This window comes from Rattus rattus, chromosome 6, assembly GCF_011064425.1.
Source record: "Rattus rattus isolate New Zealand chromosome 6, Rrattus_CSIRO_v1, whole genome shotgun sequence".
Classification (NCBI taxonomy): Eukaryota; Metazoa; Chordata; class Mammalia; order Rodentia; family Muridae; genus Rattus; species Rattus rattus.
In genome coordinates this window covers 104,791,775-104,804,113 of record NC_046159.1, presented here as the reverse complement: position 1 = coordinate 104,804,113, position 12,339 = coordinate 104,791,775, and the positions used below count along the sequence as shown (strand labels likewise).

General features: G+C 43.5%; 1 protein-coding gene across 1 annotated transcript in view; it reads left to right on the top strand.

Annotated features, from left to right (window-relative positions):
• Positions 1-6,188, top strand: part of Agbl3 (ATP/GTP binding protein like 3) — a 76,523-nt gene extending 70,335 nt beyond the window's left edge. Inside the window, exon 18 of the mRNA XM_032906781.1 lies at positions 5,765-6,188. Coding sequence (XP_032762672.1) covers positions 5,765-6,188 — 424 coding nt within the window. The remainder of the gene's footprint in view (positions 1-5,764) is intronic.
• Positions 6,189-12,339: the final 6,151 nt, after the last annotated feature.

The following is a 12,339-nucleotide window of genomic DNA, read 5'->3' as shown; positions in this document are numbered from 1 at the left end:
ACACACACACACACACACACAAAGGTAATTTAAAAATCTTAAAAAGTAACCTATAAAAGAAGAAACAGTCCCCAAACAAGAAGAAAGGCAATGATGAAGATGATAGAACTAATGAAATTTAAGCAGAAATGTGACAGGAAAAACCCAGGCCCTTTAAATGATCAGTAGATTGACAAGCCTCTGACAAGAATGTCGAAGAAATGACAGATTGTGTGTATGAGGAAGGCTATCCGATGCCACTAAAGAGCTTGCAGACCTTGTAAAAGGGGCGTGAAGCACAAACATTACAGATCAGGCTGGGGAGGTGGCTCAGCTGTGGGCATGAGGGCCTGTCCTTTAGTCCCACACCCATGGTTTTCGAAAGAGGAAAGGGTACGTGTGATCCCAGCACCAGGGGGCAGAGACAGGTAGATCCCTAGGGCTCACTGACCGAGCCAATCTACCCACCATGGCAAGCTCCAGGTCAGACCCCCTGTTGAAAACGGAGGGGGAAGGGCGTAGTATCTGAGGCATGACACTTGAAGTTGTCCTGTGATGTATACATGCATGTGCACCCCATACACACATGCTCAAGAACACACAGAGAAAGAAAACCACATAAAGTGCAAAATGATGTTACAGATCATTTCCTCAGAGCGTGTGCGCATGGTACACACACACACACACACACACACACACACACACACATACACACACACACACACACACACACACACACACAGACTCATACCCTGTGGAATAGAATGCTTTCATGCCCCTTTAGCTTGGTTTTCAACTCAGAGGGTTTTCCTGATTCTTGAGGACTGTTTGCACATCATTCCCGTTCTTCCCTAGTTCAACTCCTCTCATGTCTCACCCAGCTCCCTCTGAGATTCATGACTCCTTTCATCATTGTTATATGTTTGATTACTGTTACAAGTTTGTGTTTATGTGTGGAAAAACTGAATTCATAATTTTAATCAGCCCCAAGGGAATTTCATAGGCCATATGGTTTAACAGCATAATTTCATCAAACATTAAAAGCAGTGACTCCCATTCTAGGCTGCAACCCTTAAATACAGTTCTTCATGTTGTGGCGACCCCCAACTATAAAATTATTTCATTACTACTTCATAACAGTAATGCTGCTACTGTTATGAATCATACTATAAATATCTGATATGCAGGATATCTGATATGTAATACCAAAGAGTTGCAACCCACAGGTTAAAAACTACAGATTTAAAGAATAATTACCACCAGTTCTGCACAGTGTCTTCTAGAAAATGGGAAAATAATTTGTAGTTCATTTTATGAAGCTACTATTGGCATGACACCAAAATCAGCCAAAGAGATAACCAAAATAGAAACTCAAGAAATGTAACCCTCTTAGCAAATAGAGTTCAGTACTACATTTTAAAAGAATTGTGACTCACTGCTTGGCCTTGGGTCTCCCTTCAAATTCAAGAATGGCTCAGTGCTTTCACAGCAGAACCCTCGGTGTTTGCAAGGTAGAGGAGAAAATTCATATTATGATATTAATTGGCACAAATATTGACAAGATTAAATATTCATGGTTTTAAAAGAAGGGCCTCATGCAGCTCAATGGAGTCCACCATTACCACTCACACACGCTCACTCGCCACTGTGCAGGAGCTCTCACTACAGCAACAGACAGGAGAAAGAGAAGGGAAGGTATGGCATTGTCTGTGGTACTACCTATGTAGACTATCTCAAGGAACTTGTTTTTAAACTTCCTAACAAGTCCTAGGTCTCAGAATATATGACAATATGGTCATATTTCTATCTATAAAAATTAAACATGTGACTTCTAAAACTACATATATAAATCCACTTTGAACTTCTCAAAAAAATTGAAGTACACATCTGTAACTTACAGAATATATGCAAAGCTTGGAGCTGAGAATAACAAAATAGTGAAAACCAATATGTAACTGAATGGGGAAGATAAAACGTGTTTGTGGATTAGAAAAGTCAAGACATTTGCTCTTCCCAGCTTGACATATGGGTTCCACACAAATTCTTATCAAAATCTCAACAGAATTGTTACAGACCTAATTAAGGCTAATGTAATTTTTTTATTTAAAAAAGTATTGAAGGATCAAAAGCAATTTAGCAAAGGGAATTGACCGTAGATTTCAAGGGCGTTTTTACAGCTACAGGAAATGGACAATAGTACTGGAGAATAAGAAGACACATCTGTGGAACTGAGCAGACCCACACAGATATACTGAACTGCCTTTATAAAGAACAAAAATGCTTACATTCATCCCTTAATTAATTAAAAATGAAGCATGGTCTTCAATACACAACATAAGACTACAAAATGTTTACATTAAAAAAATCCTCAGATATAAGGCTAAGATTTCTTAGACTTAATGCCAAAAATATGATTTATAGAAAGGGAAATATGTTAGTTGGACTTAAAATGCTGACACCCTGTGTAAAAAGAAGCCAGGCATGGTAATTCATACCTGTAATCCCAACACTAATACCTGAATATTGCTGTGAGTAAAGGGTTAGCCTGGGCTAACAAGTGAATACCATTCCATCCAGGGCTATATTATAGTTCTATCTCCAAAACACAAAACAACACAGAAGCATATTTCGATGCCATGAGAGAGGCTGGAGAGACGACTCTGGTTCAGCTCACTGGCTACTCTTCCAGTGGACCAGGTGCAATTCCTAGCAATCACACGGCCGCTCTGTAATTAAAGTTCCAAAGGATTGGATCCTCTCTGCTAGCCTCTGAGGCAGCAGGTATACAAGTGTGCACAAACATGTGCATGCAAAGCACCCATACACATAATGTTTTTAACTTAAGTATTATAAAATAGAAAAATATTTGCAAACCACACCAACAAAATATTATCATCTTGATTAAAGAGCCCTCAATGGCCACAGAGGCAGTTCATCAATAAAGTGCTCGCAGTGACGTGCAGGCATGAAAACCTGAGGAAAAGTCTGTTGGCATGTCTGTAATACTAGTGTTGGAAGGAAAAAACAGAAGAATCTCTGTGGCTTGCTGTATACCTAAACTACTCAAGTAGAATAAACAGTACATTTTTTTAGCAAAGTCAGTGGTTCTCAACCTGCCCAAAGCTGCCACCCTTTAATACAGTTCCTCATGTTGTGGTGACCCCCCCCAACCATAACATTATTTTTGTTACTACATTATAATTGTAATTTTGCTAGTTATGAATTATAATGTAAACATCTAATAGGGAGGCTAACTGATATGTGAAAGAGTCCTTCAACCCCCAGGGGGGGTGTGACCCACAGGCTGAGAACTACTGCTTTAAGTCTATGTCAGTTACATGTATAAGAAGGTGTGTCCTGGGCTGGAGACATGGCTCAGCTGTTAAAGCCTAGGCTCACAACCAAAAATATAAGGAGGTGAGTCCTAGAGTGATTCCAAGTTCAGGGACTCTGTCTTAAAAAAAACAGTAATGTGGAGAGCACCTGAGGAAGACAGCTAATGTTAGCCTCTAGCCCCCAGATGTGTCTGTACACAAATGCATGAACATTCCATACTCGGATGGCTTGAATATGCTTGGCCCAGGGAGCGGCACTATTAGGAGATGTGGCCTTGTTAAAGTAAGTTTGTCACTGTGGGCGTGGGCTTTTAGACCCTCATCCTAGCTGCCTGGAAGCCAGTCTTCTCCTAAAGGCCTTCAGATGAAGATGTAGAACTCTGAACCTCTGAACCTGTAAGCCAGCCCCAATTAAATGTTGTCCTTTTAAGAGTTGCCTTGGTCATGGTGTCCGTTCACAGCAGTAAAACCCTAACTAAGACATATACACATGTACATGTATACACATACCGAGATGGGGGAGGAAGAGAACCCTCAAATTCAACAGTCAAAAAAAAAAACCCCACATTTCAGGCTACTGAGATGGCTCAGCGTTAACAGCCAAGTATATTCAAGCCATCCTAGCATGGACTGCTCTTGCAAAGGCCCTGTTTGGTGCCAGCACTCACATTGGACAGTTTACGGCCACCTGTAATCCCAGTTTCAGGGAATCTACCACTCTCTTCTGGCCTCCAAAGGCACCTGTACTCACATGCACATAATCCCACACGCATACACGGGCATACATATCATTTAAAATAAGTTTCCAGAAAAGAAAAAGGAAAACCATGTCAATAGAAAACAAGCAAAAGACAAGAATAGAGATCTAACTAAACAGTATACAGGGCATATAACCACACATACTAGCATGAACGATGCAAGTTGAATTCACAATAAGCTATCACTGCTGACCTGTCAGAATAGCTACGAGGAACGTGCAACAAGAACACTGTATGTCTGTGAGGATGCAGACACTGAGTTATTTACATATTGCTGATGGGAACATAATATGTGGTGACCACTCTGGAAAACAGTTTGATAGTTTCTTAATTACATATCAGAAGGCTGGGTATGATAACACGTGACTGTAATCCTAGTGCTTGGTGGGGACAGAACTAGAAGGCTACCCCAGACAACATAAGCAAGAGTCTTCAAAAACAAAACAGAAAAATAAATATATAACTGCCATTTAACCAGCAACCGCTTTCCTGGAATGTAATCCCGGTGAAATGAAAACAAGTTCCCACAAAATGCTGCCTACAGATGTTTACTCGGCTTCATTTGAAATGCCACAGGCTAGAAATAAGTGATCCGCAGGTCCTTCCATGGATGACTCATTTAACCGTAGTATATCCATGCCACGGACTACTACTCAGATAAAAAGGAAAGGAAAGGAAAGGAGAGGAGAGGAGAGGAGAGGAGAGGAGAGGAGAGAGAAGAGGAGAGGAGAGGAGAGGAGAGGAAAAAGGAAAGGAAAGGAAAGGAAAGGAAGGAAGGAAGGAAGGAAGAAGGAGGAAGAAGAAGGAAGAGAAAAAAAGAGAGAACAATGAACTCTGAAGAATTATACTGGTTGAGGAGAAAAATAAATTCCAAAAGTTTGCACACCGTGATTCCATTTACATAACATTCTTGAAATAACAGATTGACAATTTGGATGAGAAGTTAATGTTTTCCAGGAGTGGAGGAATCAAGAAAGGAGAGAAGTGGGCACTGCCTGCACTACACGGAGGCATGGTTGTGTGTGCTGCCCACACCAGTTGACAGTGTGTTCACACTGCTGCTTCACTGTGGCTTTACACAATGTCACATCTAGAGGGAACCAGATGAAGGAAGATAGACGAAGATCTGTCTCTATTCTTCTAGATGCACAGAATGCTACAAGTACTTCACAATTTAAAATTTTAATGAAACTACAGCTAAAATGCCCTGGCTAAATTGAATTCTAAAGGAAAAGTAGAGTGCTAAGTAGTTACAATTAATGATTTAGAACTCTCTCCCTCTTGAGAGAAACTTCTATCTCTTAGGCTCTTTGGCCCCTTTACTAGTAGTCTAAAAAAAAAAAGGGGGGAAAGAAAAAAGAAAACAACTTTTATCATGTATAATACAACTAGTTTAAGGGGATAAACTAAATTTTTATGGCAAAGCATAGACCAGATGGTAAGTCAGTGAGTACTGAAGAAGGTATCCAGATTACTACATCCTCTGGATGTTTAGAACAGGACTGGAGTACAGCCAAACACTTAGAACCAGGGATGAAGACATCCCCCATCTTCCTAAAGATGAGGGTAAAGTCCTAATGGACAATGAGCTTACCCGAGGGAAACTATACAGTCCGCATCGTGACAGTATCCCTAGGACCACAAAGTAGGTACACACTAGGCAAAGACTCATACATCTCATTTCTTTTCTAGACTTATTCCAACTGCTTGCATAAATAAAAGAAGATACAGCACACCTTGGGCACCAACCAGGAATCTCCCTTTTAAAGCCCAAAGGAATCTTATGACAGATAACTCTGAATGGCTCCAGTCTGTGCCCCAGGGGTCATTTGAAAGTCTATCACCTCTCTGCAATCTTCAGAAGAAGACAAAGCATTTTGAACTCTGGGTCAACAAGGCTAAGGAGGGGCAGCTTGCCACCAGCAAATGGGAGACTGTTCCCTCAAGTTCTAAAGTGGATACAAATGTCATCAGAGGTAGCAGTCTTCTTCCGCCTAAAGAATCCACCACGAGGAGCTCTGAGCAGAGAATTCCTTATCTAACCAGATGCATCAAGAAACCCGGTGAGAGTAATGGCCTGCTCACCTTCCACCTGAAATTCCAGAGGAACAGTTAACTGAGCTGAAAGTTCCTCCAAGAGCTCTGGCTGAGCAAGATGTGTTGACAGCAAAAATACAGCAGCCCCTCCCCAACCCTCCCCGCTTCACATGCACATGTGGCTACTAAACTACAGAGTTTTACAAATCCCAACTTCCTGAGAGGAAACATCTTTCAGAGATTTTAAAAATCCAGAGAAAATATAGAAAAGTTTAAAACACATATTTGTATCAACATGGGAAAGAGCTCAAAACTTTTGATTCCTTCCAAAATTATGTATGCATATAACACCAAAAAACTAAGACTTCAAGAAAGGGAGAGACGTGCACTATTAATGATTTTAGTCTATTAGTCACTTTGATGAACCAGCAGCCAACATTTCCTGTGTTTCTTTGATATAGTTGGTGCACTAGAAAGCACAGGAGAAATAAAAAGATTTCTCCCCCTAAAAGATCATATATTCTAGCAATCCCAGAACTTGGGAGGTGGAGGCAGAAGGATCAGGGACTCAAGGCTAGCTTGGACAATATTTAAAAACAGCAGGATAATAAATCCTAATAGTACCTGACTAGGAATGCATAGTACACTAATGTGTGTACCTCCGGGTGATAAAATAGGACATATTAAAAACACTGTTTGCACAGACCACAAAAGGTGGAACCAAACGGCATGAAAATACATTATGGTTCCAAAGTCATTTTACCACTCATGATTAAGCAATGTTGTAAATGATTAGAAGTCCACATTCTTCCAGAATCAGCAAAGGCACGCCTCCAGCCAGTTCTTCAAGAAGATACTTCAGAAACAAGTCCTGCATCTCACATTTGTCATAAGGTGGTGAGCACTCAGGTCCAGGGGTGCAAGGTACAATCCCATCTGCATAGGAGCCTGACTCAGGAAGATCACAAATTCAGCGCTTGCCTGGGCTACAATGGGAGTTCAAGAGCAGTCTCAGCCACCTAATGAAACTTTGTCTCTAAACAAAAGGCTCAGGCAAAGGGGAAGGAAACTGCGTGTGTAGCTGGGTGACAGAGAACTACCTGCCTGTGTGGGGAAGCCCTAGTTCACACCTCGGGTATCATGCAAAAATAAAAACACAAGGAGCTCAAGGAGGGTCTCCTGGAGCATGTGCTAAGGAGTGAGTGTGGCGTCCAGGTTCGCAGAGAGCTCCCTAGGTTTTTCAGGAGGAATTCTCACCTTGCTAACTGACATCATGGGAAAATGCAAGCTTCAAAAGCCACTTGCCCTTGTTGTCATAAATTGAGGAGAGCCTAAACTTTGTGGAACTCTACATTGTTGCCACTCGTTACACAAAACTTCAATTGTATAAAAGTTTGAGACTATAAACTCTAGAGTTGAATATGTTTGTGAGTATAACCAAAGTAACAAACTGGTTTCTCAGAAGACTGAGGAGTGCAGAGATATTCTCTTTATTACTTCCTTTTTCCTTGCCCTCACAGTAACTCCCCCTGTATCAATTTTTTCATAATATCTGTATTAATTATTTGGGAATTTTACATCATGAACCCTGAGCACACATTCCTCCCATTACTCCCAAGTTTCCCCAGGCACCCTTGTGGCCTCTCCCACCACCACCACCACCCCCAAAAGAAGAAAAAGAACAAAAACAAAAATACCTAACAAGTCCAATTTTTGTTGCCCATGTACTCAATGGAGTATAATGGCCTGGTGGCCAGCCCCTTAAAGAAAATTGAGTCCATTTCTACCCTCGCCCCTGCCAGAGGCCATCAACTGTGGAGAGCTACACTCCAGCATCCATTCACATCACGGTTTTTAATAGTTCTCTTCAGTGCCTCTCTGTCTAGGCTGTTCCTTGTGGCGGTGGGGGTTAGCTGTTGTCACAGAAGCCTCCCATACCCCTCTTTCCTAACTGTGAGTCTGCAGTCGTCAACACCGTGGCAAAAGTCGCTTCCTTGCCCTTCACAGTCAGCAGGAGCACAGATCACAAACATCCGCATACTTTCTGGTGCCGGTCAGCCTAAGCCATGGCCTCAGCATGGTCTCCAGTAGCAGAACAGACCACGGACGTCAGCACAGACCTCTGCTGCAGTAGGAACACGGACCCAGACATAGCCCTCAGCAGCAGCGCAGACGCAGACATCATCATGGCCCCCGACGGCTACACAGAGCATTCTGATCCATATGGCCCCTGGCAGCAGCACAGCCCACGGACATCCCACAGCTATGGATATCATTTGCTAAAATGTCTTACTACACCATTCCTTTTCGTGGGTGGGGATGTAGTATGTCCGTGCACTGTTGGGTCACATATGCCAGCAGACAAGTGAAGAGCAGAGAACAGTTTGCTGGGGTCGGTTGTCCCTCTACCATGTAGGTACAGGGAGGGAACTCACGAGGTCAGGCTTTGCAGCAAGTGCTGATGCCCACTGAGCCATCTAACGACCCCTCCCCTTGTGTCTTATTTGCTATGAATACCTGACGTACAGATTTCGAAAAATATTCGTAGGCTGTTTTCACACTCCGCTCTTCACGTTATAATGTTTAACTTAAATTTTTCAAGTATGCAGCTCTTCCATAAAGGCCATTCATCCTGTCTTGATTTTTACTGTGTAAATCTAGCAGTACAACTGGAGAGCCTCCACTTCCTCCTTGAAGATTAAGCCCAAGCGTTAAACCTCCATTAGCTCCTCCAGGAAGGTAATTAGATTAATCTGCAGAGACTTTGAATGGTACAGCAGGCAGTGGGAGAGGATGAGTAACAGAGACCTGTGAACTCTTCAGAAACTAAAGGAAGGGCTCAGAATCCAAAAGACACTAGTGAAAGCTCAGCTCACATCGGCAGGGACAACTGAAGCTTTCCTCAGTTAGGATGATGCTGCCCGTGGGTCTGTCACACAGCCTTTGTCATGCTGACCTGGGTCCCCTCCAGTCCTGCTCTCTCTAGGCCTTCAGTCCTGAGGACACGATGGATTTTTGTCAGAGATCTTCTCTGCACCTATGGAGACGATCGTATGATTTTTGTCTTTAAGTCCAGTTCTATAACTTCCTACATCTACTGCCTTACATATTATTCTCTCTTTCCTTCAATTTCTGCTCTGATTTTTTTTTTTCTGTCTACTGGATTTGGGTTTGGCTTGTTCTTATTTTTCCAAATTCTTGAGATGCATCAAGCCATTTACTTGTGATCTTTCTGATCTTGTGGTGTAGGTTCTTAGAGCTGTAATTTTTCCCCTCTTAGGACTGCTCACAATGTATACCACAGGTTCTGCATGCTATGTTTCCATTTAACTCCAGGAATTTAAAAGAAAAAAAATCCTTATTTCTTTTTTGACTCATTCATCCCTCAGTTACATGCTGTTTTTTTTTTTTTTTTTTTTCCCCGGGAGCTGGGGACCGAACCCAGGGCCTTGCGCTTGCTAGGCAAGCCCTCTACCACTGAGCTAAATCCCCAACCCTGATATATAATGTTTTAATTGCCAAGGACAAACTCCATTTTTTTTTTTTTGGCATAGCCTCTTTATTGTCATACAAAAGGCACTTTTAGCTAGTCAGTTTCCACATACCAAAATCTTATCTGATGTAGGAGTTGTCTGAAGGAGCCATTACCTATCTAAGTTATGTGACAGCTCTGAGAGTCCTTTAGGAGAGCAACCCCATAAAACTCAGAGAACAACCACTGACTGTTTACAAAAGGCTACTTCAAAGCCGAGGTGTCACCATTCTGGAATTCATGCCACATACACCGGCTCTGCTAAAACTCTGCTATGGTCCTAAAAACATTTCAGAGCCATTGAGAATCTCAGCATGTAAAGTTGTTTCCCTCCAGGCACGTGTATGCGCGCGCACGCGCGCGCGCACACACACACACACACACACACACACACACACACACACACACAGAGAGAGAGAGAGAGAGAGAGAGAGAGAGAGCGCTCCTGCAGGCTGTCCTGACTTCCACAGTCTCACTGTGGTGTATGAGCACACACACAATAAAACGTGACAGAGGAAATATACACACTCAAGCAAAGGTACTCAGCCTTCACAGTAACAGTGAGGGGCTCACGACCTGACTTCCTCTCTCCTCCACTCCCTCTCCAAGCTGCAGAGTCAAGGTGCTCCAATCAGGGACAACAAGGAGGTTAGTCACGGGCTCCTCCACCCAACCACAGTACAAAGGCTCTCCCCCAGGACCCAGGCACCTTTGCCCAGCTTCCTCATGAGGTGACCCACGTGGGAATGAACTGTCAAGCTGGAAAGACCAGGCTAGAGTGCCGGCAGTGCTCTAAGAAGAGCCATGTCATTCAAGAGAGGCAACAGTGTCCCTAAGTGCAGCTCCACAGAAACCGCTCAGACAGGAGGTCTCAGGAAATCACACGAAGAGCAACGACTCTGAAACTCTTCCTGAGTTGGTTTGGGGAAGTTCAGGGGCAAAAATGGTGCCTAAAAAAAAATGGGAGCGGGGGACTTGGGCTTCCAACTGAAAAAGGCAGAACGGTTGACATTTCATTCTTCCTAGAAAGAGTTCATTAACATAGCAAAGGCTGAAAGGACAGCGAGGGGAAGGAGGCCAACTGTGAACTTCCCGGGAACGGGAACAGGTAGACAGCATGGAACACAGCCTCCATACTGCACAGGAACACACACACACACACACACACACACACACACACACACACACACACACACACACACACACACACACACACACACACACCCTTTGGTGTCCCTCATTTCTCAAGAAATCACCTGGGATTAATTCTACCCAAAGTGAACACAGCAGGAAAGAGAAACACCCGGCATCCAGAAATAAGAGATCTAATGTAGGTAGCACGGAGACAAAGGGAATCCCTGGGGTGACCCCGAGGGTTTAGTGTTTCTGGGAGCTGTCTACAGTCTTTCCCAAGCTCACCCAGTCCAAAGTTCCAGAGATCATGTGAGCAAGGAGGCAATTTGTAAACTCAGGCCAAAGGTCCCCTCCTGCGATTTCAAAAGTAAAAGCTTTCTTTCTCTTTTACTTTGAAGTGGGGATCACAGTGTTTCTGTAGCTGCGATCCACAACTGTTAGGCATGACTTTGCTAATGGCAAAGTTTCCAATACAGAAACACGATCCCGCTGGTTTTTGAAAAGAGAGTCCAGGACAAACATGCCTTCCAAAGGAATGAGTAGAGAGGACCCAGGCTCCACGAGCTACACTGGCCGGAAGCTTGGCTACATGAACTAAGGTCCCTCCCTAGAAAGATTCTAGGTCGTGTTTCTCTGGATCGCAATCCCCTGGAGCTCTTGGAAGCTGGCATGGGCTTTGCATAGTAAAATCGGGACCCTCGCCTGGCTACTGCTCAGGTGGTTGTGTGCCGCCCATGTGGGTCATGTGTTCCCTTGAGCAACAAGAAGTTGTTTACACTGTTTCTGAAGTCATAAGACACAGGCAAGTTAAAAAACGAAAGTGAAATCAGCTGATAGTGACATCAGTCAGCACAAATGTATCAAAGTTCAGAGAGCTGTTTACTTGAACACAGCCGCCTGCGAGGGCAGGCAGGAGCTCACTAGCTCTGAGCTCTCGCTGCAGCTTCTCTCCTCTGCCCTGGTTTCTGGAGCTTGACATTAGAAAGCAGCCCAGGAGAAAATCGACTCACCGGACGCTGATTTCCTGTGTCACCTTTTGATGAGTGTTCCTGGGCTCTGCCATTGGTTTTCGTAAGTACACCCCACAACTCCACAAGGGAGAAGAGGTGTTTACGCTCACAGACTTCACGTTCTAGCAGCACACAAAGGGGGAACGCTTTGCTTGGTGTCGGTGGCCTCCTTTCTCCCCTTTTACCTCTATCCTGCCCCCAGGCTCCTAAGCATCACTCTGTGTGGCTGCTTCAAAAAACTGATGAAGGTGACCCTGTAAATGGTTTGAAACTCGGGCTAGCTGCAGCCAGCCCAGTCCTCGGGAAGCTTGTACCAGTAAATACCTGTGGCTTTGGGACACATTGTTCTTCAGAAGGAGGCAGACAAACAAAAACATGTCACTATAGCCAAACTGATACCAAGACTTGGAAAACACAAAGGAAAGATCTGTGTTCTTGGCCAAAAGAGAATTATAGGACATACAAGATTTTAAGACCTTATGTCAACCCCCAAAGCAAACTCATGGAGGGGTGATTGTCCCTTGAAACAGCTTTTTGAAAAAACATTTGAGCTG